This window comes from Carassius auratus, unplaced genomic scaffold (assembly GCF_003368295.1).
Source record: "Carassius auratus strain Wakin unplaced genomic scaffold, ASM336829v1 scaf_tig00217130, whole genome shotgun sequence".
Lineage (NCBI taxonomy): Eukaryota > Metazoa > Chordata > Actinopteri > Cypriniformes > Cyprinidae > Carassius > Carassius auratus.
Genome location: NW_020528909.1, coordinates 179,518 through 205,159, shown reverse-complemented (window position 1 = coordinate 205,159; position 25,642 = coordinate 179,518). Strand labels below are relative to the sequence as shown.

Sequence of the window (25,642 nt, the reverse complement as noted above, 5' to 3'; positions counted from 1 at the left end):
GATTTCAAAACTGGAGATTTTGCTGTGCAGAGGATTATTCAGCATAGGCTCTATACGTCTTAGAAAAGGCACGCTTAAGTATCTGCTACCCCAGAGGATTTTGTACCCTGTAACTTGAAAAGTACTTCTTAGTACCCCACAGGAAGTGTACCCTTTGACTTGAATAAGGTACTTTTTTTGTACCCTACAGGATGTGTACCCAAAAAGTACTTCTAAGAACCCAATGGGAAGATGATAGGACCTTTAATGGTACATTTGTGAATGTTGTACCTTAACTATTACTTTATATGACAATGTACCTTTTACCATGCATATTTCATTGTGTACCCTTTTTCGTTGGAAAAAGGCGCTGAGCCCGGGTGTGAGGGCCCTTTCATTGCTGCATGTAGCTTTAATATAGTTTTGTTATCACACATCATCCAATAAGCATATTGACAGGTTTTGTTTATTTATTTCTTTTTAATGTGTGTTACTCCCCTCACCATCTACAAAGTGGCACAAACATTACACACGAGCTGTCAACGGTTTAATAATCTTTACTCATTCTCCATACAGTTACAATCAGACCAAGAGGCCTTCAAAACACATCTGGCTTTTAGAACATTTAGAAAACTTATGCAAATGTCTTCATCTCACTATAAAACAGCATTTAAACACTCAGTCTGTAGATCAGAGGAAGTGAACAAACACAGGAAGAACTGAGAGTATTTAAAGAAAGAGTTGAGAGAATATAATGAAGAGGAAGACTGACAGAAAGAGAAGATGGCTGATAAGTGTCACTTGTGTCTGCTGGGACTGATCTTTCTCTGTTCACTTCTCACAGGTAAAGACATCTGTGTTTTCTCTTCAAGACAGTTAGTGAATTAATCTGAGAAAGAGTTCATCTGAACATGATGAGTTTATTATTAGTTGTGTTGTGCTTCAGAACACACTGTTGATACTGGACATAGTGACCAGTGATCTCGTTTATAAATGTTGTGTACGCACAAAGTGGCCATAGAAATATGCATATGAAATTTTCCATACATACCTGGATTTATAGGCAAGGCAAGGCAAGTTTATTCATATAGCACATTTCGTACACAATGGTAATTCAAAGTGCTTTACATAAAAAAAGTAAAATAATCATGAAAAAAATAATACAAAAATAAAAACAAGCAATACTTTGGAAAAGTAAAAAAAACGGACTGATTTAAAATTAATTTAAAACGGTTTGAAATAGGAAATGATTTTACATAAAATACAGTGAATACGTAAAATACAGTGCAATTAGTTCGGACATTGCACAGGGCTAATTCAGTAAATGCAGCTAAATAGATTTGAGTCTAGATTTAAGTGTGACTAGTGTTTTAGCACATCTGATCTCTTCTGGAAGCTGATTCCAACTGCGGGCGGCATAGTAACTAAAGGCAGACTCCCCTTGTTTTGTGTGAACCCTTGGTATTTCTAACTGACTCGATCCTAATGATCTGAGTGCTCTGTTAGGTTTATATTCAGTGAACATATCTGCATTATATTTTGGTCCTGGGTCATTTAGTGACTTATATACGAGTAAAAGTATTTTAAAATCAATCCTAAATGTAACTGGAAGCCAGTGTAAGGACCTGAGGACTGGTGTGATATGCTCAGATCTTCTGGTTCTGGATGAGCTGCAGCTGTCTAATGGTGTTTTTGGGAAGGCCAGTGAGGAGCCCATTACAATAGTCCATGTTTGTAAGAACAATGATCAATGATATTATGGCTACATATTATTATGGCCCAGCTTGTGCTGATTACAGTGATATTAGACTTAAGCCATTTAGATGTTTATAAGCAACTGAAAAAAGCACAAATGTCAGGGAATGACAAAACTTCTCCAGCCCCCCAAAATACCCTTAGACCTCAGGGTTAAACCATGCTAATGCACTTCAGTCAATGCCAACACAGTGTTCAAGTCTATATAAAAGAATTCTGTGGTCAATAGTGTCGAAGGCAACACTACGATCCAATAAAACTAATAGAGAGATACAACCACGATCAGATGATAAGAGCAGATCATTTGTAACTCTAAGGAGAGCAGTCTCAATACTATGATACGGTCTAAATCCTGACTGGAAATCCTCACATATACCATTTTTCTCTAAGAAGGAATGTAATTGTGAGGATACCACCTTTTCTAGTATCTTGGACAGAAAAGGGAGATTCGAGATTGGTCTATAATTAACAAGTTCTTTGGGGTCAAGTTGTGGTTTTTTGATGAGAAGCTTAATAACAGCCAGTTTGAAGGTTTTGGGAACATATCCTAATGACAATGAGGAATTAATAATAGTCCGAAGAGGACCTATGACTTCTGGAAGCACCTCTTTTAGGAGCTTGCATGGTATAGGGTTTAACATACATGTTGTTGGTTTAGATGATTTAACAAGTTTATACAATATACAATTCTTCCTCTCCTATAGTAGAGAATGAGTGGGCCTGTTCCTCAGGGGGTCTATAGTGCACTGTCTGATGTGATACTGTAGCATCACCAAACTCTTTAATAAAGTATGTATGGTGGCCTGGTGGCCTGTATACAGTAGCCAGTACAAACATAACAGGGGATTTATCATTAACATTTGTTTCTCTGGATAATGTTATATGTAGCACCATTACTTCAAACGAGTTATACTTGAAGCCTGCCCTCTGAGAAATCCTGAAAACGTTGTTATAAATTGAAGCAACACCTCCCCCTTTGCCTTTTAGACGTGGCTCATGTTTATTACAGTAATCTTGGGGGGTGGACTCATTTAAAATAATGTAATCATCAGGTTTTAGCCAGGTTTCTGTCAAACAGAGCACATCTATGTTATGATCAGTGATACGCTCTTAGAACAAATAAAATATTTTTATTGCCAGATATTAGAGCAGGTTTGAGCTGTTTTTTTTTTCAGCTCCTTAAAATAGCAATGTGCCACCAATGCGCCTGAACACACCTCTTTTTTAGACCAGCATAATCATGGGTGAACAAATGAGCACAAATGCATTAGCTAATTAAACGCCGTGGCGCTGAACGAGAAAATGCTAATGGCGCCAGACTGAAACTAGCAAACACACTTGTGCTGCACCTTGCATCGCATTGTGCCGGGTGTATGATAGGGCCCAACATGTTTTGGGTAAATAATATTAAAGAGATAAAATACATTCATAGAATTTATAAACAAGCAAACAAACAATTAATCTCTTAAACAAAATCTAAGCCAAGTATGTGTCCTTTGCACCCATCAAAAGCGCAACCACACACACTGTGAACACACACCCACACTGTGAACACACACCCAGAGCAGTGGGCATCATTTATGCTGTGGTGCCTAGGTCAAGGGCACCTCAGTCGTGGTATTGCCAGACCGAGACTAGAACCCACAACCTAAGGATTAAGAGTCAAACTCTCTAACCACTAAGCCACGACTTCCCGCAAATTAAAAGGAATTATAATTAAATTGAAATTAAATTAACAGGAATCTAGAACAATTGAAATATTACTGTACACGTCTTCCTTATTATGACCTATATTTATGTTTTATTTAGAGCGGCCTCTAGCGGGCATAAAAATAATGACAGTATCGTGTTGCATCTGTATTGACTTTTCATACCGATCTCACAGTAATTCGTACATATTTTACAAGGTGGCTTATTCACTCGAATGACCACACGAAACCCACCTTAACTCCCCCACAGCAATCATGCAAAATTATGATTTATAGAGCATATACATTTCATGAGCATGTGTGTTCTCTGGGATCAAACCCATGATTGGATGATTACATATCATCATTCCATTGTTAACTGAAAGGAGTTTAGTGTCAAACAGAAGCTCACTGAAAGAAAGAAGAGAAACTGTCATCAGAATGATTCAGAATTCACAGTATGTCTAAACTGGGTTCAGAGATGATCTCTGCTCTACTGCGGTCTAACTCGCGTGTTTCCAAACCTCAACAGTGAGATCACAGATCTGAAACACTACAGCTGCTATAATTAATACTCTATTTTAGATATGAAAGTAGAACGGCTGTCAACCATCTCAAGATTGTAAGTAGATCTTGACTCTGGACTAGATGCAAAACATCTCTGTAAAACCGTAAATGGAATATGATGATCCCATAATCACTATTATCATAATCATCTGCAGAAATACATTGAATAAATGAACTGTAGATGTTTACTGATGGAAGTGTGGAGACAGCAGTGAGCAGATTCTCTCCTGAAACTTAAAATCATGAATTTGTTTTCATTATTTATTGTGATAAAAAAAAAACTCTATCTAGAAACAGGAGCACCATGGCAGAGGGAAAGTGCCACAAAAAAAATAAATAAAAAAAATAAGTATAAAACACATTTTACTGCATATTATTCAGGCTAGTTGCCAAGGCTACATGAAAACAACAAACTCTTTAGACCCATTTAAAGTTGCAATGGAAAATAAATAAATGCAGTTTACATAAATTATATAAGCAGATTATATAAATAGTAAAGTAATCTACATATATTTAAACATAATTAACGAATAATTACATAGGCCTATAGCTTATAGAAATAATATTTTATGCTATATCTTTTAGGGACCGCAACATGTTAGGGAGGCTAAGAGCAGGGAAGTTCTCCCATTCAGATAGGCAAAGTCTCACTGAGAAGGTGACTACAGCTGAGATGTATTTCCTCCTTTTTGTGTGTGTGTGTGTGTGTGTGGGGGGGGGGGGGTCTTCGGGATACCTCCCTGAAATGACTTTTTGCAGGTTGGGATGTCTGGTACGTGTACTGGCTTGTGTTGTGTTCATGCTCTCTTGTTTTCTGTCTTGTTCAGTAGTCTCTATGTAACCCGTCAGACTGTTCGTGGCGGAGGTGTTGCAACAATATATAGTGATATTCTCAGTGTTACCAAGAAAACAGGATACAGGTTTAACTCATTCGAAATACTTCGGCTTAATGTTACACTGTTAGATATGCAAAATAAATCCATTGTTTCTCTTGCTCTGGCTACTGTGTAGGATTTGCGTTTACTGACCTAATAAACTCTTTTGGAGTCAAGCAAAATGTCACCGGGCCCACTCATTGTTTTAATCATACACTAGATTTAAGCTACTCCTAAAGAGGTAAGCTAATAGATAAGCTACTACTAAATATTGTAGATTGTAATCATACACTAGATTTAATTATATCAAATGGAAACAATCTTACTGATATAGATATCATATCTCAAAGTGATGATGTTACACACCATTTCCTTGTATCGTGCATGCTGCGTATAACCAATATTAACTATTTGTCGCAGCGTTACCGTCCGGGCAGAACTATTGTTCCAGCCACCAAAGACAGATACACAAATAACCTGCCTGATCTATCTCAACTGCTATCTGTACCCAAAATATATATGAACTATATGAAATGACTGACAACATGGGCACTATTTTCTCTAATAGAAGCTGTTGTCCCTATCAAATTGAAAAATGTTAGAGAAAAAGTTTCCACTGTTATGCTGATGATACTCAGCTATATATCTCAACGAGACCAAATTAAACTTCTAAATGATCTAAGCTAACAGAGTATGTTAAATATTTAAAAGATATTTACAGGTTTACAGCTACAGGTAGTCCAAAATGCAGCAGCTAGATTGCTTACGAGGTCAAGAAAATATGATCATATTACCCCAATTTTACAGTCTCTGCACTGGCTACCTATTAAGTTCCGTATCAGTTACAAATGATCATTACTTGCCTATAAGGCCCTAAATGGTTTAGCTCCTGCGTAACTAGCCTTCTACCACGCTACAACCCGTCACCCACCCTAAGGTCACAAAACGCTGGACTTTTGGTCGTTCCTAGGATAGCAAAGTCCACTAAAGGAGGTAGAGCTTTCTCACATTTGGCTCCCAAACTCTGGAATAGCCTTCCTGATAATGTTCGGGGTTCAGACACACTCTCTTTATTTAAATCTAGATTAAAAACGCATCTCTTTCGCCAAGCATTTTAATAATGCATCTCATAAATTTTGAGTGTAGTTGTATCTGATCAAATGTGCATTCTTATTCTTAAGCTTGGGTTAAACTAATTAATTTTACTTTGTTGGAACAGCAGCTATGCTAATGATGTCTCAATTTGTTTCTATGTTTTGCAGCCCACATACATAAAACAGGCAGATATTTTGCTATTGAATGTTGTGTAAGTGCAGTTTACAGGAAATGGGTCTAATATCCAGTTTATTTTCAAAATCAAAATATCGGCTTATAAATCAGCTCTTTTCGAGTTAATATCGGCATCGGCATAGGCCACCAAAAATCCATATCGGTCGGGCTCAATTAAAAACACATCTCATCATTTTTACTTTGTCGGAACAGCAGCTATGCTAATGATGTCTCTATTTGTTTCTCTTTTTCTCTGGATAAAAAACTGTCAGTTTGTGTGCGAATGACAGTATTTTTCAGAAAAATTAATACAAGACGTAGTCAGCCATACAATTAATATTATTAACAGCAATTATTATAAGCATTAAAACTTGTAGCAATATTTGTTAGTTCTGTTTGTTGATTCAGTGTTAGCATCATCTGAGGTCCTCTGAGGGTCAGCATCATCTCTTCTCAGGTGTTCTGGATCCAGATTTGAGCTTGTGTAAATCCTAGTTACCAAGGGATATAAATCCTAGAGAAAAAGAGAAACAAATAGAGACATCATTAGCATAGCTGCTGTTCCGACAAAGTAAAAATTGATGAGATGTGTTTTTAATAGAGCCCGACCGATATGGATTTTTGGTGGCCGATGCCGATGCCGATATTAATTCGAAAAGAGCCGATTTATAAGCGATATTTTGATTTTGAAAATAAACTGGATATTAGACTAATTTCCTATAAACTGCACTTACACAACAATTAATAGCAAAATATCTGCCTGTTCTAAGTATGTGGGCTGTATAAACCATTTTCCAGAAGGAATTTATGTTTTAAAAAAAAGCCTTAGATTACAGTCTCAATGACTAAACAATTGCACATCAAAAGTATATTTTTTCTAATGATCATATATATATATATACATATATATATATATATATATATATATATATATATATATATATATATATATATATATATATAATATCACCATGTATCATTACTCATGTCATCATTAGAATTATAATAATAATAAACAGGGATCTCCTACATAGGCAAAATTGAGAAATATATATATATATAGTAGTTGTCAAGTAATAGGTTTGACCTATTACCTACTTATATTTAACAATATTATTACAACATTTTCCTGTTATGTCTGTAAAGCTGCTTTGAAACAATCTGTAAAAAAGAAAACAAAAGAAAAAAGCACGTGTTCAGCTCACATTTATTTACATGTCCCCTCTGGTTTAATCATTTCTGACGCACCTACTGTAGTTACTGTAACTACACTATATTTGTTCTCACAGACACATTCACAATGGACCTGTGTATCTTCTCGTCTTCTCTTTGTGCAGTCTGAATCAAAAAATCTCATGCGCTGACGAACATAAAGTTAGCCAACCGTTACCGGAAGATTAAGGAATCAATTCGAAGTTGAATGGTTAACGTTAGTGTCATGAACACACCGCTGTCAATTTTGAGAAGAACCACCTTCAAACAAGTTAATTCACGCTGTACATATCTTCATAACTTCTAGTCATTGACTTATTACACGCCCCCCCCTGCCACAGTTACACGGTCATTATGTGGGAGAAACACTGCAGATATATTTAGAATAAGATAAACGCTAACGTTATTGTTTGACCTCTTATTAACGTCCGCGCTCTTCCACTGATAAACATGGTATTAGCTTTGTGGCTAATCTAATATAGCAATGCATTAGCGGCTGTAAGTGATGTTACAGAATATTTAGAAGTGATAATGATAGGATAGACTCTCTGGTTTGATTGACTGTGGCTTCATTGGTATCGTTGATCTCATTATGACTCAGGGAATCTGTCATTACAGTAGGAAAAATTGATCCAAAAACTACCCTCATTTTGAAACATCATTATTTTGCCAATTTTTGCCAACATTATTATTTGTCAATAATTTGAGTATCTTCAGGGCATGCTGCTCATAGATACCCTGAAGGACCTCTGATGGATATATAGGGTCATTACACTTTTTTCTTTTCTTTTTTTCTCCAAAAAAGTTTAATTTCTACAAATTTTCTCTAACCAGCAGATGGCAGAATTCTACCCCAACACCTAGATCAATATCCATTATATATATATATATATATATATATATATATATATATATATATATATATATATATATATATATATATATATATATCAGAATCAGAATCAGAAAGAGCTTTATTGCCAAGTATGCTTACGCATACAAGGAATTTGTTTTAGTGACATAAGCTTCCAGTACACAGAGACAAGAACACACAGAAAAAAAAAAAGAGAGATTTTTACAAATTGTCAAATAAATAAATGTATAAACAATTGTGCTATAAATGATAATGGAACAGGATTGAGTGAGATGCAGGAATGTTCTAGGATGGAGGGTTAACAAATAAATATAAGGATATTGCACGTTTATAAGCATAAGTAGGGAACAATTAACTGTTCATGAGGAAGATTGCCTGGGGGAAGAAACTGTTCTTGTGCCTTGCTGTTCTGGTGTTTGCGGCTCTGAGGCGCCGGCCAGATGGCAAAAGTTCAAAGATGGGGTGACTTGGATGTGAGGGATCCAGAGTGATTTTCTGAGCCCTTTTCCTCACTCTGGATGTATACAGTTCTTGAAGGGTGGGCAGGGGAGCACCAATAATCCTTTCAGCAGTCCGAACAGTTCTCTGTAGTCTTCTGATGTCTGATTTTGTTGCTGAACCAAACCAGACAGTTATTGAAGTACAGAGGACAGACTCAATGACGGCCGAGTAGAACTGTTTCAGCAGCTCCTGTGGCAAGTTAAACTTCCTCAGCTGGCGAAGGAAATACAACCTTTGCTGGGCCTTTTTAACAATGGAGTCAATGTGATTGTCCCACTTCAGGTCCTGAGAGATGGTGGTTCCCAGGAATCTGAATGACTCCACTGCAGTCACAGTGCTGTTCATGATGGTGAGTGGGGAAAGTGCAGGTGGGTTTCTCCTAAAGTGAACGATCATCTCACTGTTTTGAGCGTGTTCAGCTCCAGGTTGTTAAGACTGCACCAGACAGCCATGACTGTAGTGTCGTCTGCAAACTTTAGGAGCTTGACTGAGGTGTCTTTAGAGGTGCAGTCGTTGGTGTACAGGGAGAAAAGCAGAGGGGAGAGAGCACATCCCTGAGGGGCACCAGTGTTGGTAGAGCAGCTGTCTGATGTGAATTTCCCCAGTCTCACTAACTGTTGCCTATCTGTCAGAAAGCTGGTGATCCACTGACAGATAGAGCTAGGAACAGAGAGCTGGGTCAGTTTGGTCTGAAGGGCTGTTGGGATGATGGTGTTGAATGCCGAACTAAAGTCCACAAATAGGATCCTCGCATAAGTCCCTGTTTTGTCCAGATGTTGCAGGATGAAGTGCAATCCCATGTTGATTGAATCATCCACGGACCTGTTAGCTTGGTAAGCAAACTGGAGGGGGTCCAGTAAGGGTCCAGTGAGGTCCTTCAGATAACCCAGAACCAGTTTTTCAAACGACTTCATGACGACAGACGTTAGAGCCACAGGTCTGTAGTCGTTAAATTCTGTTATCTTGGGTTTCTTTGGGATGGGGATGATGGTGGATCGTTTGAAGCAGGAAGGCACTTCACAAAACTCCAGGGATCTGTTGAAGATCTGTGAAAAGATGGTGGCCAGCTGGTCAGCACAGATTTTCAGACAGGCTGGTGTAACACCATCTGGGCCTGGTGCTTTTCTTCTTTTGTTCTTCTTGAAGACCTGGCGCACATCATCTTCACAGATTTGAAGAGCAGGAGGTGTGGAGGGTGGGATTGCAGGAGCTGTTAACGGTTGTGTAGGGAGATGGTCAGAATGGGTGTTGGGGGTTTCAAATCTACAATAAAACTCATTCAGGTCGTTAGCAAGTCGTTGATTAGCCTCAGTGCAAGGGGATGGTGTCTTGTAGTTTGTGATGGCTCTTAGACCTCTCCACACTGAAGTTGAGTCGTTGGAAGTAAACTGGTCTTCCAAATTTTTGGCGTAGGTCTTTTTAGCAGCTCTGATCTCTTTGTTCAGTGTGTTCCTGGCCTGATTGTACAAGACCCTATCCCCATTTCTGTAGGCATCCTCTTTGACCTGACGAAGATGTCTGAGTTTTACTGTAAACCATGGCTTATGGAATGGAATGGAATGGAAATTATTTTATTTGAAACAGGGACAATGCACAAATAAACATTAAACTTGTTAAACAAGAAAATATGTCTTGGGCCAGGTTATAGCAACAATTGCTAATTTCCACCTGTAGTCCCTGGGCAGGTATGACAAATTAAAAAAAATAACAATTATAAAATTTCACAGAATTATGGATAAAATGAAGTCCATTGAGATTACAGACAAACAAGTTTGTAAATAACAGAACCAGGGAGGCCATCAACCCATTTACTCTCTATCTCCTCTCTCTCCAACAAACACACTTAAACAGTTCAGTAGCATCTTAAGCACACACCCACACACCAACCCCATAAACACACACACACACACACACACACACACACACACACACACACACAGGTATACTATCTCAAAGATGAGTGCAAACTTGCTTACTTAGCAACCAACTCTTTGTCAGGCATGAGAAAGTGTGAGAATCTGTGCACAAAATATGTTCCGTGGGAAGAGTATTCCACTGCCTCATTGCCACACATGAGAAGGAGGAGCTCCCAAATTGTGTTTTACATTGTGGGATGCTACACTCCCCCCTTGTGACACTTCTAGTTGTTCGCACTGTTTTTTCGGAGCAGAGTGTCACAAACTTTTTCAGAGGGGGAGCAGTAGCACTATATATGATTTTATGTAGCAAAGTCAAGTTTGAGTGTTTTATTAGATTATCAAAGCTAAGTATATCATATTTGATGAGTATTTGACAGTGATGATAATAACGTGTTTTTTTATCATGGATCTTGAGACAGTTTTTATACAAAGATTCTAAAGGTTGTATGACTGTTTTACATGCCTGAGACCAGGATGTAATGCAGTACAAAAAGTGGGGGATGATCATTGCATTTAAATAAGTACTGGATGCTTCAGTGGTGAGGGAGTTTCTTATATATCTAAAATTTACTAAATTAAATTTCAATTTGTTACACAAGTTCTTAACATGACCTTTAAAACTAAGTGTGGAATCTAGAGTTACCCCCAAATATTTAAATTTATCTACATGCCTTATAAGTTGGCCGTTTACTAAAATTTCCGGATAAGTTTTAAGTATAAACCGGTTTGTAAAAGACAAAGTTACAGTTTTTTCCACATTTAATGTAAGACATGAGTCATGTAACCAGTGGCTAACCTTGCTCATGACACTTGATAATTTTTTGGCTACGTCTGTTGCACTTCTCCCATGGGTATATAATACTGTATCATCAGCGTACATAACAATATTTATCCCCTTGCAGACTGAAGGCAGGTCATTAATATATAAGCAAAACAACAGTGGCCCTAGAATTGACCCCTGTGGTACTCCCATAGTAGAGACAAGAGACGTAGACAATGTGCCATTTATTTGCACACATTGCTTTCGATTTGTCAAGTATGATTTTATCCAATTTTGGACGTTAGTGGAAATGTCGTATTTGGCCAATTTGTGTATCAGTACCTCATGGTTAACTGTATCAAAGGCTTTGCGTAAATCTAAGAAGACAGCTCCCACCACTCCTCCTTGATCTAAGCTAGTTTTAATCTCCTCAAGGAAGTAGCAACATGCAGTTTCAGTGGAATGTTTTTTTCTGAAACCAAACTGCATAGGATGGAAAAAGGACTTAGAGTCTAGATGTGCTATAAGTTGTTCTGCCACAACCTTTTCGATTACCTTTGATGCAGCTGGGAGAATACTGATGGGTCGATAATTAGAGACCACTTGAGTATCCCCAGATTTATGAACAGGGGTGACAATGGCAGGATTAAATACACTGGGAAAAATATTTTCGTTAAATGACTTGTTTATAATCATCACTAGAGGTATCATAATAGATGTCTTGTGTTGTTTGAGAAAAGCTGTATCACAACCATATATATCTTTAGCTTTACTATTAGATAGAAGTGAGATTACATTTTCAACTTTCTCTGTGTTGATTAGGGAAAATTTAAAAGCAGAATCATTACAGGTTAAAGCTTGTGTAAGTTGAATTTTTGGTGAACTTAGACTCATTTCTCGTACCGAATTTATAAAATAATCATTAAAACATTCCGCAATAATCTTATCATCATCCTGGATAGAGCCATCCACCATGAGTTTTAAATGTTTATTTGCTGATTTTTCCCTTCCAAGTAATTTGTCAATGCTCTTCCATAACTTTTTAGAGTTTCCTTTTGCTTCACTAATAACATTGAAAAAATTTGCTCTAGCCTTTCTAAGTTGTTGTGTGACTTTATTTCGTAAACTTTTAAAAATTAGATGATCAGTATTTAATTTTGATTTTAAAAACTTTTTCAGAGAAGCATCCCGTTTTTTCATTAACTCCCAGAGATTTATGTTAAACCAGGGTAGATTATATTTTTTATTTGTTTTCTTGCCCCTTTTCCTGGTGTACTTTAATATAATGCCTTTAATGGTTGACATGAAATCAGCACAGGCTGGCTAACAGGGCAGACTACCAATGGTGTCATGCCAGTTTATTTGTTTAATTTCATTTTCAATGAGGGCCATGTCCTTTGAAGCAATAAAAGGCATGGATTTCCCATTCATTGAGTTCTGATTTTTAAAACGTGTTTTTGATAATTTTCTAGAGACCAGAGTAAGATTATGATCTGATAACCCAGTGATGAGGTTATAAATCTTTCTAATTCTGTCTGGTTTATTTGTGAAAATTAAGTCTAAAAGCGTTTGGGAAGATTTTGTTATTCTTGTGGGCTTTATGTATCATCTGTGTCATCTGAAAAGTTTTGGCAATATCTTTAAGCTTTTTCCTACGTGTTTTATCTTGCCAGTTTAAGTTAAAATCACCCAAAAGAATAACTTCCATCTTCCCATATTGTTTAAGTATAACATTTAGGCAATCATAAAATTCATTTGTGGCAGTTGGAGGACGGTAGACTGCAAAGACAGCAAAATACATTTCGGGGGATAGCGTAAGTTTTACTCCCACGCATTCCAAATTGTTTTCCGGAAAGACTATTTGCTGACTTTGAATGCTATCTTTCACATAGATCAAGACTCCGCCCCCTTTGCCTTTCCTTCTGTCCCGTCTATAAACATTATACCCTGGAATATTAAAAACAGATAAAGGGGTTGTTGGGGTTAACCAAGTCTCTGTAAGGCATAAGTAATCGATGTTTGAGTCCGTCAGTAGATGTTCAAGTTGTTCGGTTTTTGAGATAATACTACGTACATTCAGATGTCCACCAAAAATGCCTTTTGGCTTCGTTTTTGCGTCCCACAACACACTCGCATGATTTACAGTCTGGAACAATTTCATCTGCTGCTGTTTAAGGTACGATGTAGTTTGTGTGGTGAGTGTTGGAGATCTGTGCAGGAACGATGTTATCGGCATTTGGCCAACATTGCTAAAAGGCTTGATGTTGTTTATTGGAGGATTACCTCGAGTTCCCACGCCAGTAGAAGCAGCACACTTCGCAGATCTAGAGATGTCAGGATCAGCTGATTGGCAAATGTCCAAAGACCTCGGTCCGGGATTTGTGTGGACATCCCCGCACAAAAGAAGAAATGCGCAAAGCACGATGGCTGGGCCTCGCTTTGTTGACACAAATGTTGTAGAGTGTCCATGCAGCTCACTTTGCACACGCCTCGCTCGACCATCATCCAGAACACTTGAGTATAGGATATACTGGCTCCATGAATCCACCGGCAGGCCGACAGCGAGTTTTCCAGGCGAGTCCATAAGCGCACGTTCAGAGGTAGAACACCAGCTCCACCGCATTTGTGTGCTCATCAGAAAAAGCAGGTGCAACAGCAAGGTAACATGGCGTAAGCATGTATTGATTTTAACAAAGTTTTTATATCGCCGAAGAGCCCAAGTTTCATGTCGTATTTTATGGTAACCTGGCGGTCTCCCAGTATGGTTTAGGGGAGGTAAGACAGTACCTGCCACTCTGCTGCTACCTGCCGCCATTTTCCAATCACATTATGACCAATCACATTATCATTGTTGAATGTTAAATAAGTCCTGGTAGGAATGCATATATCCTCACAGAAACTAATATAGGATGTTACGGTCTCTGTGAGTTCGTCCAGATTGGTGGTAGCAGCTTCAAAAACACTCCAATCAGTAAGGTCAAAACAATATTGTAAATCCTGCTCTGTTTCCCTGGTCCATCTCTTCACAGTCTTTACTACAGGTTTAGCAGATTTAAGTTTTTGCTTGTAGGACGATTTAAGATGAACCAGACAGTGATCAGAATGTCCCAAAGCTGCTCGTGGAACAGAGTGATATGCATCCCTTATTGTGGTGTAACAGTGATCCAATATATTACTGTCTCTGGTGGGACATGTAACATGCTGTCTGTATTTTGGCAGTTCACGGGAGAGATTGGCTTTGTTAAAGTCCCCAAGAATGATTAAAGCAGAGTCCGGGTGTTGTTGTTCTGTGTCTGTGATCTGATCAGCGAGTTTCTATAAAGCTGAGCTCACATGCGCTTGCGGAGGGATGTAAACACTGATCAGAATGAACGCATGAAACTCCCGTGGCGAATAGAACGGCTTGCAGTTGACAAACTGCATTTCTAGATCAGGACAGCACATCTTCTTTAACACAGTTACATCTGTACACCACCGTTCATTGATGTAAAAGTATGTCCCGCCGCCGCGCGATTTCCCCGTTGATTCTGATTCGCGATCCGCTCTGAACAGCTGAAAGCCCGGCAGATGCCAAGCCTGTCCGGTATGGCGTCATTCAGCCAGGTTTCCGTGAAACACAAAGCAGCAGAGTGAGAGAAATCCTTATTTGTCCGAGAGAGCAGAAGGAGTTCGTCTGTTTTGTTGGGTAGAGAGCGGAGATTTGCGAGATGGATGCTAGGCAACGGTGTTCGAAATCCGCGCTTCCTGAGTCTGACGCGCGCTCCCGCTCGCTTCCCCCGTCTGCGCGTCCTGAAGTGTTTGATCAGCGCCGCTGCTCCTCTGATAACAACGTTCAATAAAACGTCTGAATAATTTAAATCCGGTAAAAGATCTTGTGGTGTGTTCTGCCGAATGTTCAGCAGTTCATCCCTGGTGAAACTGATCGTGTTTGTTAAACAAAAAGCAGGAAAAACAAACAAAAACAGCACAAACACTGGAGAGCCAAGCACTGAAGCAGCCATGTGCGGCGCCATTGAGTACCATATATATATTTGTATGATTAATTATTATTTTTTTTATTTTTTTTTTACAATTACTCTTTCAATTTTTGGGGTCACATTGACCACAAATATAAATTTTCTGGAAGTGGTTAACTGCTCCTCTCACAACTTTTCTGATATATATTTTGTAAATATATATTGAAACATTATAATATACATTTAAAACAAATTTTCTTGCAATAATCCCACATAAATTTGCAGAAATACCACACAAGTTGTCACTAAATCTTGATTGCAGGCACATATGTTTTTCAATCTACATTTTCATTTATTCATTTTGCAGATGCTTTTATCCAAAGCGACTAACAAATGAGAACAGTGAAAGGAATAAAAAACAACAAAAAAAGCAATGATATATAAGTGTTTTACAACAAGTCTCAGTTAGGTTACCACAGTACATGTAGCATGGGATTTTAAATCCCATATGGTCTAGCGGTTAGGATTCCTGGTTTTCACCCAGGCCACCTGGGTTCAACTCCCGGTATGGGAATGCATGCTCCTTTTGGGGAAGTCGTGGCCTAATGGTTAAAGAGTCAGACTCCCAATCGAAGGGTTGTGGGCTCTTGTCTTGGGCCGGATGGAATTGTGGGTGGGGGGATTGCATGAACAGCTCTCTCTCCACCTTCAATACCACGACTTAGGTGCCCTTGAGCAAGGCATCGAACCCCCAACTACTCCCCGGGCGCCGCAGCATAAATGGCTGCCCACTGCTCCGGGTGTGTGCTCACAGTGTGTGTGTGTGTTCACTGCTCTGTGTGTGTGCATTTCGGACGGGTTAAATGCAGAGCACAAATTCTGAGTATGGGTCACCATACTTGGCTGAATGTCACTTCACTTCACTTCACTTCACTTCACTTCACTAAATAATATAACTAATAAAAAGAAGACAGATGTAATAGTAAAATAATAGAGCAAGCTAGTGTTAGAGATCTTATGTGTGTGTGTGTGTGTGTGTGTGTGTGCAGAACGCAAGCTTCTAGAGGCACATAAGTCTGAAGTAATGTATTTAGGTAAAGGGGTGCAGAGCCAGTGGTAGTTTTGTAGGCAAACATCAATGCCTTGAATTCGATGCGAGCAGCTATTGGAAGCCAGTGCAAATTGATAAACAAGAGGTGTGATGTGTATTCTTATTGGTTCATTAAAAATTAATCTTGCTGCCGTGTTCTGAATTAATTGTAAAGGTTTGATAGAACTGGCTGGAAGACCTGCCAAGAGGGGATTGCAATAGTCCAGCCTGGACAGAACAAAAGCTTGAACAAGGAGTTGTGCAGCATGTTCTGAAAGAAAGGGCTTGATCTTCTTGATGTTGAATAAAGCAAATCTGCAGGATCGGACAGTTTTAGCAATGTGGTCTGAGAAAGTCAGCTGATCATCAATCATAACTCCAAGGCTTCTAGCTGTTTTTGAAGGAGTTATAGTTGATGTGCCTAACTCAATGGTGAAATTGTGATGGAACGATGGGTTTGCTGGAATCACAAGCAGTTCTGTCTTGGCAAGGTTGAGTTGAAGGTGATGGTCCATCATCCAGCAAGAAATGTCTGTTAGACAAGCTGAGATGCGAATAGCTACCGTCGGATCATCAGGATGGAATGAGAGGTAGAGTTGAGTGTCATCAGCATAGCAGTGGTATGAAAAGCCATGTTTCTGAATGACAGAACCCAATGATGCCATGTAGACAGAGAAGATTAGTGGTCTCAAGTGTTTTTGCAATAAAAGGAAGAAGGGAAACTGGTCTGTAGTTCTCTAAAAGAGATGGGTTAAGGTTTGGTTTCTTAAGTAGTGGAGTTATACGTGCCTGTCTAAATGATGAGGGAAAAACACCAGTGTGGAGGGAAGTGTTGATGATGTGAGTGAGTGCAGGTATAACTTCAGGAGAAATGGCTTGAAGGAGATGAGATGGAATAGGATCAAGAGGGCAAGTAGTAGGGTGATTAGAAAGGATGAATTTTGACTCTTCTGCCTCAGAGAGTGAAGAGAAGGATGTAAATGAGTGTAAGTTTCCTGGTGATATGAGCTTGGCTGAGGAGACATTAGCAGAGAAAGAAGATAGGAGTGACTGATACACAATAAGGTCAGTAGTATTTTTGGATTTGCACCACACACTTTCAGCAGCTCTAAGCTTAGAACGGTGTTCACGTAGAACATCAGATAACCAAAGGGGCAGAAGGGGTGTTACGGGCTGGCCTGGAAGATAAGTTGCAAACAGTGTCTAAATGAGATGTAAGAGTGGAGCAGAAAGTATCAGTAGCACTGTTAGCATCAACAGATGACATGTGGAGGGGTAAGTGATGTGTCAGGGACCATGTTGAGGTTAAGAGTGAGGAGGAAGTGATCCGACGTGTGCAGTGGAGTAACCAGAACATTAAATCTCCAAGCATAACTAGGGGAGTACCATCCTCATAAAAGGTTGAGAGCAACACATCTAATTCATCTAAAACGTTACCCAGTGGTCCTGAGGGTCGATAGAAAACTACAAAATGTATTTTAAAAGGGTAGGAAACAGTAATTGAATGAGATTCAAAGGATCTGTTGATACCCAGAGATGGTAAAGGGTTAAATTTCCAATCATTAGAGAGGAGCAGACCAGTCCCTCCACCTCTTCCAGTCAAACGGGGGGAGTGGGAAAATGAGAAATTATTGGAGAGTGCTGCAGGTGTAGCAGTGTCCTCAGGTTTGATCCAGGTCTCTGTTAGGACTATGAGATTTAGTCTTGAATGACTAATAATAGAAGTAATGAAATCTGCTTTGTTTACAGCAGACTGGCAATTCCAGAGATCAATAGAAAAAGAAAGTAGTGTATTAGCAAACATAGGCAAAGTGTGCAGGTTGTTAAGATTGCCCAGGCTACATTGTGTGATGTGTGGTTTGAGAGTGGTAGTGATAGTAGGGATCTGGAAACACATAGTGAGAATTGGTTATAGAAAAACTGAAACAGAAACCAAACAAGTAGAAGGGAAAAGAGATTAATCAAAACAATAAAATCTAAAAAAGTGTGAATGAGTTGTCGTTCCATATTGTATTTGTGCTTTGTTATGAGGCCTTCATTTTCATATTTATGTAGAATTTCTAGATTTTTTTTAAACTATATATATATATATATATATATAGTATAAACCAAAAGTTTGGTCAAGAGTTTTCTTTATTTTCATGAATATGAAAATTGTAGATCCACACTGAAGGCATCAAAACTATGAATTAAAACATTTGAAATTACACCTGTATATGGAATTATATACATAACAATAAAGTGTGAAACAACTGAAAATATGTCATATTGTAGGTTCTTCAAAGTAGCCACCTTTTGCTTTGATTACTGCTTTGCACACTCTTGGCTTTCTCTTGATGAGCTTCAAGAGGTAGTCCCCTAAAATGGTCTTCAACAGTCTTGAAGGAGTTCCCCGAGAGATGCTTAGCACTTGTTGGTCCTTTTGCCTTCTGTCTGCGGTCCAGCTCACCCCTAAACCATCTGGATTGGGTTCAGGTCCAGTGACTGTGGAGGCCAGGTCATCTGGCGCAGCACCCCATCACTCTCCTTCTTGCTCAAATAGCCCTTGATGCCTTCAGTGTGACTCTACAATCTTCATAGTCATGAAAATAAAGGAAACTCTTTGAATGAGAAGGTGTGTTCAAACTTTTGGTCTGTACTATATATATATATATATATATATATATATATATATATATATATATATATATATATATATATATATATATATATATATATATATATAAAGATGAATATAAAGATGCTCATGTTGTGTGTGTGAAGACTTTCTGTTTGACCAAGCTGGAGTTGATGCTAATCGTGTAAAAATACTTTAAAAACTGTTTTAGAATTAATTTTCTACAAGTGAGTCACGGATAGTGGAAACATTTACAGTAACATAGCAGTTTTATCATTAATAACTTAATTATTTTATTTCTAGAACTTAATGGCCTGCAGGAAACGACTGAAAGAAAGGTGAGAAACTAACACAGAATAGCCTTTAGATCGAGTTCAGAGCAGTTGTGCTTTAATGTGCAGTTCTCACACTGATGAACAATGTAAAGCAGCTCTTCTCCATCAGTTCAGAGCACTTGCTGGGACTGATCTTTCTCTCTTCACTTCTCACAGGTAAAGACATCTGTGTTTTCTCTTCAAGACAGTTAGTGAATTAATCTGAGAAAGAGTTCATCTGAACATGATGAGTTTATTATTGTGTTACAAACAGAACATACTGGATTATTCCTGAACGCACTGAAACTAGACGCTTTCACACTCAAACAGCTGATGCTGAATTATCTTCATGTTAAGAGTGTGTTTGTGATTCAAACAGCTCTCTAATACAGACAAACTGTTTATTCTGGAGAGTGTGTTGTCTGCATCAAGTGAAGAAAAAATAATGTATGATCCGAATCTTCTGATTTTTATGCTGCTGTGTTTTATGTCTTAATTTATTAATATATCATAATAATCACTCATGTGTTCTTGTGTTTCAGGTCTCAGTGGAGTGGATGATGCTCATGTGTTCATCAGTTCTGGTGAAGATGTCCGTCTGCCCTGTAATAATGCTCTTCCTGGCTGTAAATCAACTACATGGATCTATAATAACAGATTCAGTTATTCACCAGCAGTTGAACTGATTAATTCAGGGAGAAAGAAGACAGACACAGAGAGACATGAGAGACTGAGTCTGGAGTCTGACTGCTCTCTGAACATCAAGAGCGTCACAGAAGAAGATTATGGATCTTACATCTGCCAACAATATGTGAATGATCAACATGAAGGTCCTGATGCTCGTGTTTATCTGCATGTTCTTCATGGTAATTTAATGATTATGTGGTCAATTTAAAAAGGGCAAATTCTTCATTTAACTTCTCGTGATGATTGAATTGTCAGATGTGTGTGTTATTCTGTGTTTCAGTCTCTTCATCACCGTCACAGACTGAGATCAGTGCAGGTCTCTCTCTGACTCTCTTCTGTCAGTTGTATTTATATTCATCATATGCTCAAGTCTCTTGTGATGATTTGATCCGTTCTGAGCGAATTGATCTGTTCTGGGTGAATCAGGCTGGTGATAAACTGACAAACTCAGACTCCAGAAATCAGATATCATTCTCATCAGATCACTGTATCAGCTATCTGAAGACAATAATCCAGAATGAAGATCACAACAGAGAGTGGAGATGTAATATTACTCAGAGAGATCAAGTCAAGACCTCAGTCTCATACACTGTCAAGATCTCAGGTGAGAAAACAATCTCATGATCAGATGTAGAAGAGTCTTAGATGTGCTAATATAATGATAGATAATGTTAGTTATCTTGTGTTAAGTGACTGAAATATGATCGTCATGTTCTATGATGAATCTGAACTAACATCATCTTTACAGATCAAGCTGATTCAACGACAGCAGTCACAAACTCTCAGCATCGCTCAACTACAAACACAGATGACACTGAAGGTACAGCATCAGTGACTTTCTCACATCAGAGTATGTGAGCGGAGCGGAATGGGAGCGGAGCATGGAGTGGAGCGGTGTGATTTTGACAGGAGCGAGGAGCGGATTTTTTAAAAGTCGGAGCGTTGTGGTTTTCACTCCACCAAGAGCGCTCCACCACCGCTCCATCACGAGTACAATTCATGCCAACGGCCCGTAATATAACTGCATATTTAGCAAGTATTCACGTTAAACATATTTAACTATAGCTTGATACAGATGGATCTCTCAAATCAGAAGGTTACAATGACGACAATAGCCGAGCGGGAAGTTAAAAGTTAGTTCTCAAGGAGTTTGTTTGTTCCTTTTACTGAATATTTTCGGGTCGAAGCATGATTTAAACAGCTACAGCACATTCACACACAATCGCTTTCGCAATAACGCATTCAAACAAATGTAATCTTACAGTGTTACTTCATCTGTATCTGATTTTGAATGAGCAGAAATCTGTAAGAAATGCATTGATCTGTAGATAAAATAAAAATGTACTGTTATTTTCATCACAAACAAAATTTGCACAGCAGAATACAGTAATTATATTAATGCTGACATCCATGTTATTAGTTTGGCATGTGGTAGGAAAAAAAAGTTTGCACACAATAGCCTAAACCACTTTGAAACACTCCTGTTATTTTATTTTTTATTTTAATATAGGCTACGTTATGAACATAACATTTCAAACATACTTAAATACTTTAGCCACGGAGCGAAGGCGGAGCGGTGTTTCTGGTTTTACTGAGCGCGGAGTGGAGCAGGAGCGGGAAATTGTGAACCCGGAGTGGAGCTGGAGCGGAGTGATTATTAAATGCTCTGAGCGCGGAGGGGAAATTGTTGCCACTCCACTCCGTTCACATACTCTGTCTCACATCAGTGAAGAGTTATCTTGTGTGTTAACTAAATAAAACATGACTGTCATGTTCTCTACAGTATGATGAATCTGAGCTAACGTTCATCTTTACAGATCAAACTGATTTAACTCATTCAGCACTGATTCCAGTCTATAGCACAAACTCTCAGCATCGCACAACTACAAACACAGATGAAACTGAAGGTACAGCATCAGTGACTCTCACATCAGTACTTTACATTGTGTTATATTAGAGGTATCTTGTGTGTTAACTAAAATATGATCGTCATGTTTTATGATTCATCTGAGGTAATGTCATCTTTACAGATCAAACTAAAAGAGTAACAGCATTGACTCCAGCAGAAACATCTACACAAGGTACAGTCACAGTTTACTTTCACTGTTGTGAGTTTTATTGAATACTCTTGACAATATTCAATCAGTTAAACTGAAAGAGCTGTTTCACAGAAATAAAGAAATGAAAATGAAGAGTTATATGTGTTTTGTAAGTCGAGTCTAATGTTGATTTATTCTGTTGAAGTTTCTCTGGTTTCCATCCATTGTGCTGAAGAGCAGAGCTCATGGTTTGGTTGTTTCTTCATGCAGTGAACACAGATGCAATGATAAACTGTGTTTTATTCATTATTTCACTACATATGATCTTCAGATGATCAGCTGCATGTTTTAACTGAAGTTAGTATGATTCGCTGGTTTTGTGGTTTGCTGTCGTCAGTGTAAATATTAATACTGTAACACTATTGCAGTGTTTAATCGACTATATTGTATATTTTTCTGTAAGCTTTGAGATAATGTAGGCTTTATAACTACTGAACTAAGTGACAGCAGCTCAGAGAACAAGCACAGCTGTAATAAACTTACAATAAAATCACAAGTTTGATAAATAAGGATAAGTATGCTGTTAAATGTGTCATTTATCATTGCATTAGTAGCAGTGCTTTAAGTGGGCCGGTACGCACTGGTTCTCAGTATCACTTCCAAATATAGCTCTTGAGTGTACCGCCACCTCTCCGTGCGCCCAGAACGTGCTTTTAGTGTACCGGTACGCTCATTTAGACATCTGTTTTAATAGAGGTTTTAATCTTTTTCCTGCGCTGCTGCTTTTCAGAGCGCCCTTCACAATGCAAGCTTCCTAATTCACCCACCGAGAGCAGAGACTACATTACCCATACACCCTTGAGTTTTACAAGTGAAAAGTGTGCGCCGCTTTTGCCGCTGTAAGTAACAACTCAACGTGACCTGAGAGGGTGTGTGAACCGCGCTCACTCGGCTCGGTAATAATACAAATACAGTGAACAACACTTAATATGCTCTCCTGGATTCAGACTCTGAGAACTAAAACATCACGGTCAGAATCAGGTGACTCCCCACCATAGACAGTAAAAGAAATGGACACAGCGACCCCATTGGAAGTCAATTGAGACAAGTGAAGCCCATTTTTAGCGTTTTTTAGCACTTCCGTTTCTGACGCGCAGACTCAAACGAAGCTTGACGAGGTCAGCAACCTGTCTGCCAGATGTAAATCTTCTAAGTGGCTGCGCGTGCAAACTGCCATCGTTAATCTTGCAGAGACGGCGAGCTTGAGCGGGGAGTTCTTTGTCGTGAGTGAGCAGGAGTAAGTCTTCTGATTATTTATTTTGTATAGTATTTTAAAATGTAACGCCAGTACGCCATATTAAGTTAATTGCCTGCGAGGTTCTCTTCCTGTCTGTACGGTAATGCGACAGAGAGCCGAGTGGTTAGGACGCAATCGTTAGCCTATTTTTTACAAAAACTGTTTATACGGGGCCATAATGTAACATAGAAGGTAATGGAGCCCTTTATACATTGTCGTGTATCTTTAGAAATAAATAATGGACAAACGGAGTCTTTAAACGCCTCGAGATGTAAAGTTATTCGCTGTCAAAGTGACGCCAAAATGAATGGGAGTCAATGGGAATGCTAACGCAAGTGAAGTTCTGCTACAAGATGGCAGCCCCCACCCGACTTCAGCTTCCGGTCGAGTTCCTTGCCCCTTGCTCCCCACCAAGCCTGAATGATATCACTGCAGGACAGACGCAAGATAATGAAGTAATGCAGTAGCTCTTTCTCAGGGTATTTTTTCAAAATCCTTTTGCACATTTGATTTATGTTCAGTAGCTCAAGCTAATCCACAAACTAATAAAAGGATTTATTATTTTTATAAGGTCGTCTGTTGACTGCTGCATATAAAACCCCTTCAATATAGTTGTTGTTAGCTCCGGGGATGAGGGGAGTCATCAAAAAAGAAGAAAGGCTATAATAGAGTACAGGAACCTCTTTTGGGCCACTTAAAGCACTGATTAGAAGTTTGTTATCTCTCTATATTTGGTGAAACACAGTAATACAGTCGTGTCTCTCTATCGTCTCTCTCTCAGTGATTGTGATTGTGATTGTTGTCGGTGTTTCGGTCGCTCTTCTTCTTCCTGCTCTGATTCTTTGGCTGATTCGTAAAAAAAGATCTGGTGAGTTTTTACAGTTTCTCATATTCTGTAACAGCAGGAAAAGTATTTCAAATAAAATGAGAAATCATAGAGTTAACAGAAATAATGTTTCTATTCCAGCACTAGGATTCTTCTAGACTCTTTTAGAAACTGATTGTCATCTGCATTAGAGACAGTTTGATCATAACTGTTCTCATGTCATTATTTTTCAGATGTCAGAAGAGAGACTGATGACTCTGTGGTGAGTTTTGTTGATCTATGAGTTATTAATAACCATAAGCTCCACAGAAGACTGACTCTGAAATATCACACTCTTATTACTCACATTAGATCAGGACAAGTTAGTGTATTTCTACTGTTTCTGCTCTAAAGCTCACAGATAGAAAGAAATATAAAGGAAACAATGACACAATCAACATTTCCATTCGTCCTGCTCACAGTGAACAATATGATTCATCTTCAGTAATTAATATATATTTTCATATATGTGTATATTTGACAGTTACTGTGCTAATTTTCACGTCACTTGATCTTTCATCATAACCTCATGTTTGTGTGATAGATTTTTACTGAAACTGAAGTTTTTACAGATATTTGAGCTAAACATCTGCAGTAGAATAATGAGTCTTCTTCACACAGTAGTGATGGATGAGTCTTTAACAGCTTGATCTGATGTATTTTCACTCGTGTTTAGGAGCAGACAGATGATGTGACTTATACTGAAGTTACTGTGCGCAGTAAAAACAGAGCCAAGAAGAACAAGGTGAGCAAACACTTCTCTATCTTCCCTCAACATGACCTGTATTAGTTTTATTCTTATAGAAATCTGTCTTGAATTGAGCTCAAAGCTCATTCTGTAATAACTGTGGGTTGAAACAGAGACTGTGATGTTGATTCAGGTTCGCTGTGATGATAAAGTGACTTACGCTTCCATCAGAGGAACAAAAGCTGGAGCTCAGGAAAACTGCAGTCAACTTTATGCCTCTGTGAACAAGAACCATCACAAATCAGACAAATAATTATACAGAAACCACACGAGCAGAGGAGAATGAACCGTGACTCCTGATGGTTTCTTTCACTGCCATTATAATAATATCACATGTTGAGAAACCAGCTCTGATTTATTAATAGTTATTGCTGATTCTGGTCAGATTATTGTGTTATTAGGGATCCGGAGAGCAGCAGTGATCCAGATTTATGAAAGACTAAATCTAGATCATTGTCATCCAATCCAATTTAGCTTTGAAAAACCATCAGGAAGTGAGATGATTAGCTGATCCTGGATATAATTAACATCTAATCTAGTTAACAGCTAAATTAACTGTCAGTTTGCACTAATTATGAGAACAGCTAAGCTACATGATGATGTAAGTGTTTATCACAATGAGACAGCAAT

General features: G+C 38.5%; 1 protein-coding gene and 1 non-coding gene across 3 annotated transcripts; both read left to right on the top strand.

Moving 5' to 3' along the window:
- The first annotated feature begins 756 nt into the window (after nt 1-756).
- On the top strand, nt 757-25,510 carry LOC113100048 (uncharacterized). Of its 2 annotated transcripts, XM_026264916.1 has the most exons (8): nt 757-823; nt 19,919-20,242; nt 20,344-20,667; nt 20,812-20,883; nt 22,094-22,144; nt 24,459-24,487; nt 24,941-25,009; nt 25,146-25,510. In XM_026264916.1, exons 1-8 carry the CDS (start codon nt 763-765, stop codon nt 25,263-25,265), a joined length of 1,050 nt encoding a protein of 349 aa, XP_026120701.1. In that variant the 5' UTR covers nt 757-762; the 3' UTR covers nt 25,266-25,510. The 2 variants fall into 2 exon arrangements, 1 of the variants encoding a protein (XP_026120701.1); XR_003289567.1 differs by lacking the exons at nt 757-823; nt 19,919-20,242; nt 20,344-20,667; nt 20,812-20,883; nt 22,094-22,144 and adding an exon at nt 24,000-24,267 and having other exon boundaries at nt 25,146-25,214.
- trnae-uuc (transfer RNA glutamic acid (anticodon UUC)) lies at nt 15,858-15,929 on the top strand. Its single transcript has one exon. It is a non-coding gene; the product is annotated as a tRNA-Glu (tRNA).
- Nucleotides 25,511-25,642: the final 132 nt, after the last annotated feature.

Coding starts and splice junctions, on each gene's coding strand:
- LOC113100048 (XM_026264916.1), top strand. CDS start 763: ATGGCTGATAAGTGTCACTTGTGTCTGCTGGGACTGATCTTTCTCTGT. Junction 824..19,918: donor TCTCTGTTCACTTCTCACAG/GTAAAGACATCT, acceptor CTTGTGTTTCAG/GTCTCAGTGGAGTGGATGAT. Junction 25,010..25,145: donor ACAGAGCCAAGAAGAACAAG/GTGAGCAAACAC, acceptor ATGTTGATTCAG/GTTCGCTGTGATGATAAAGT.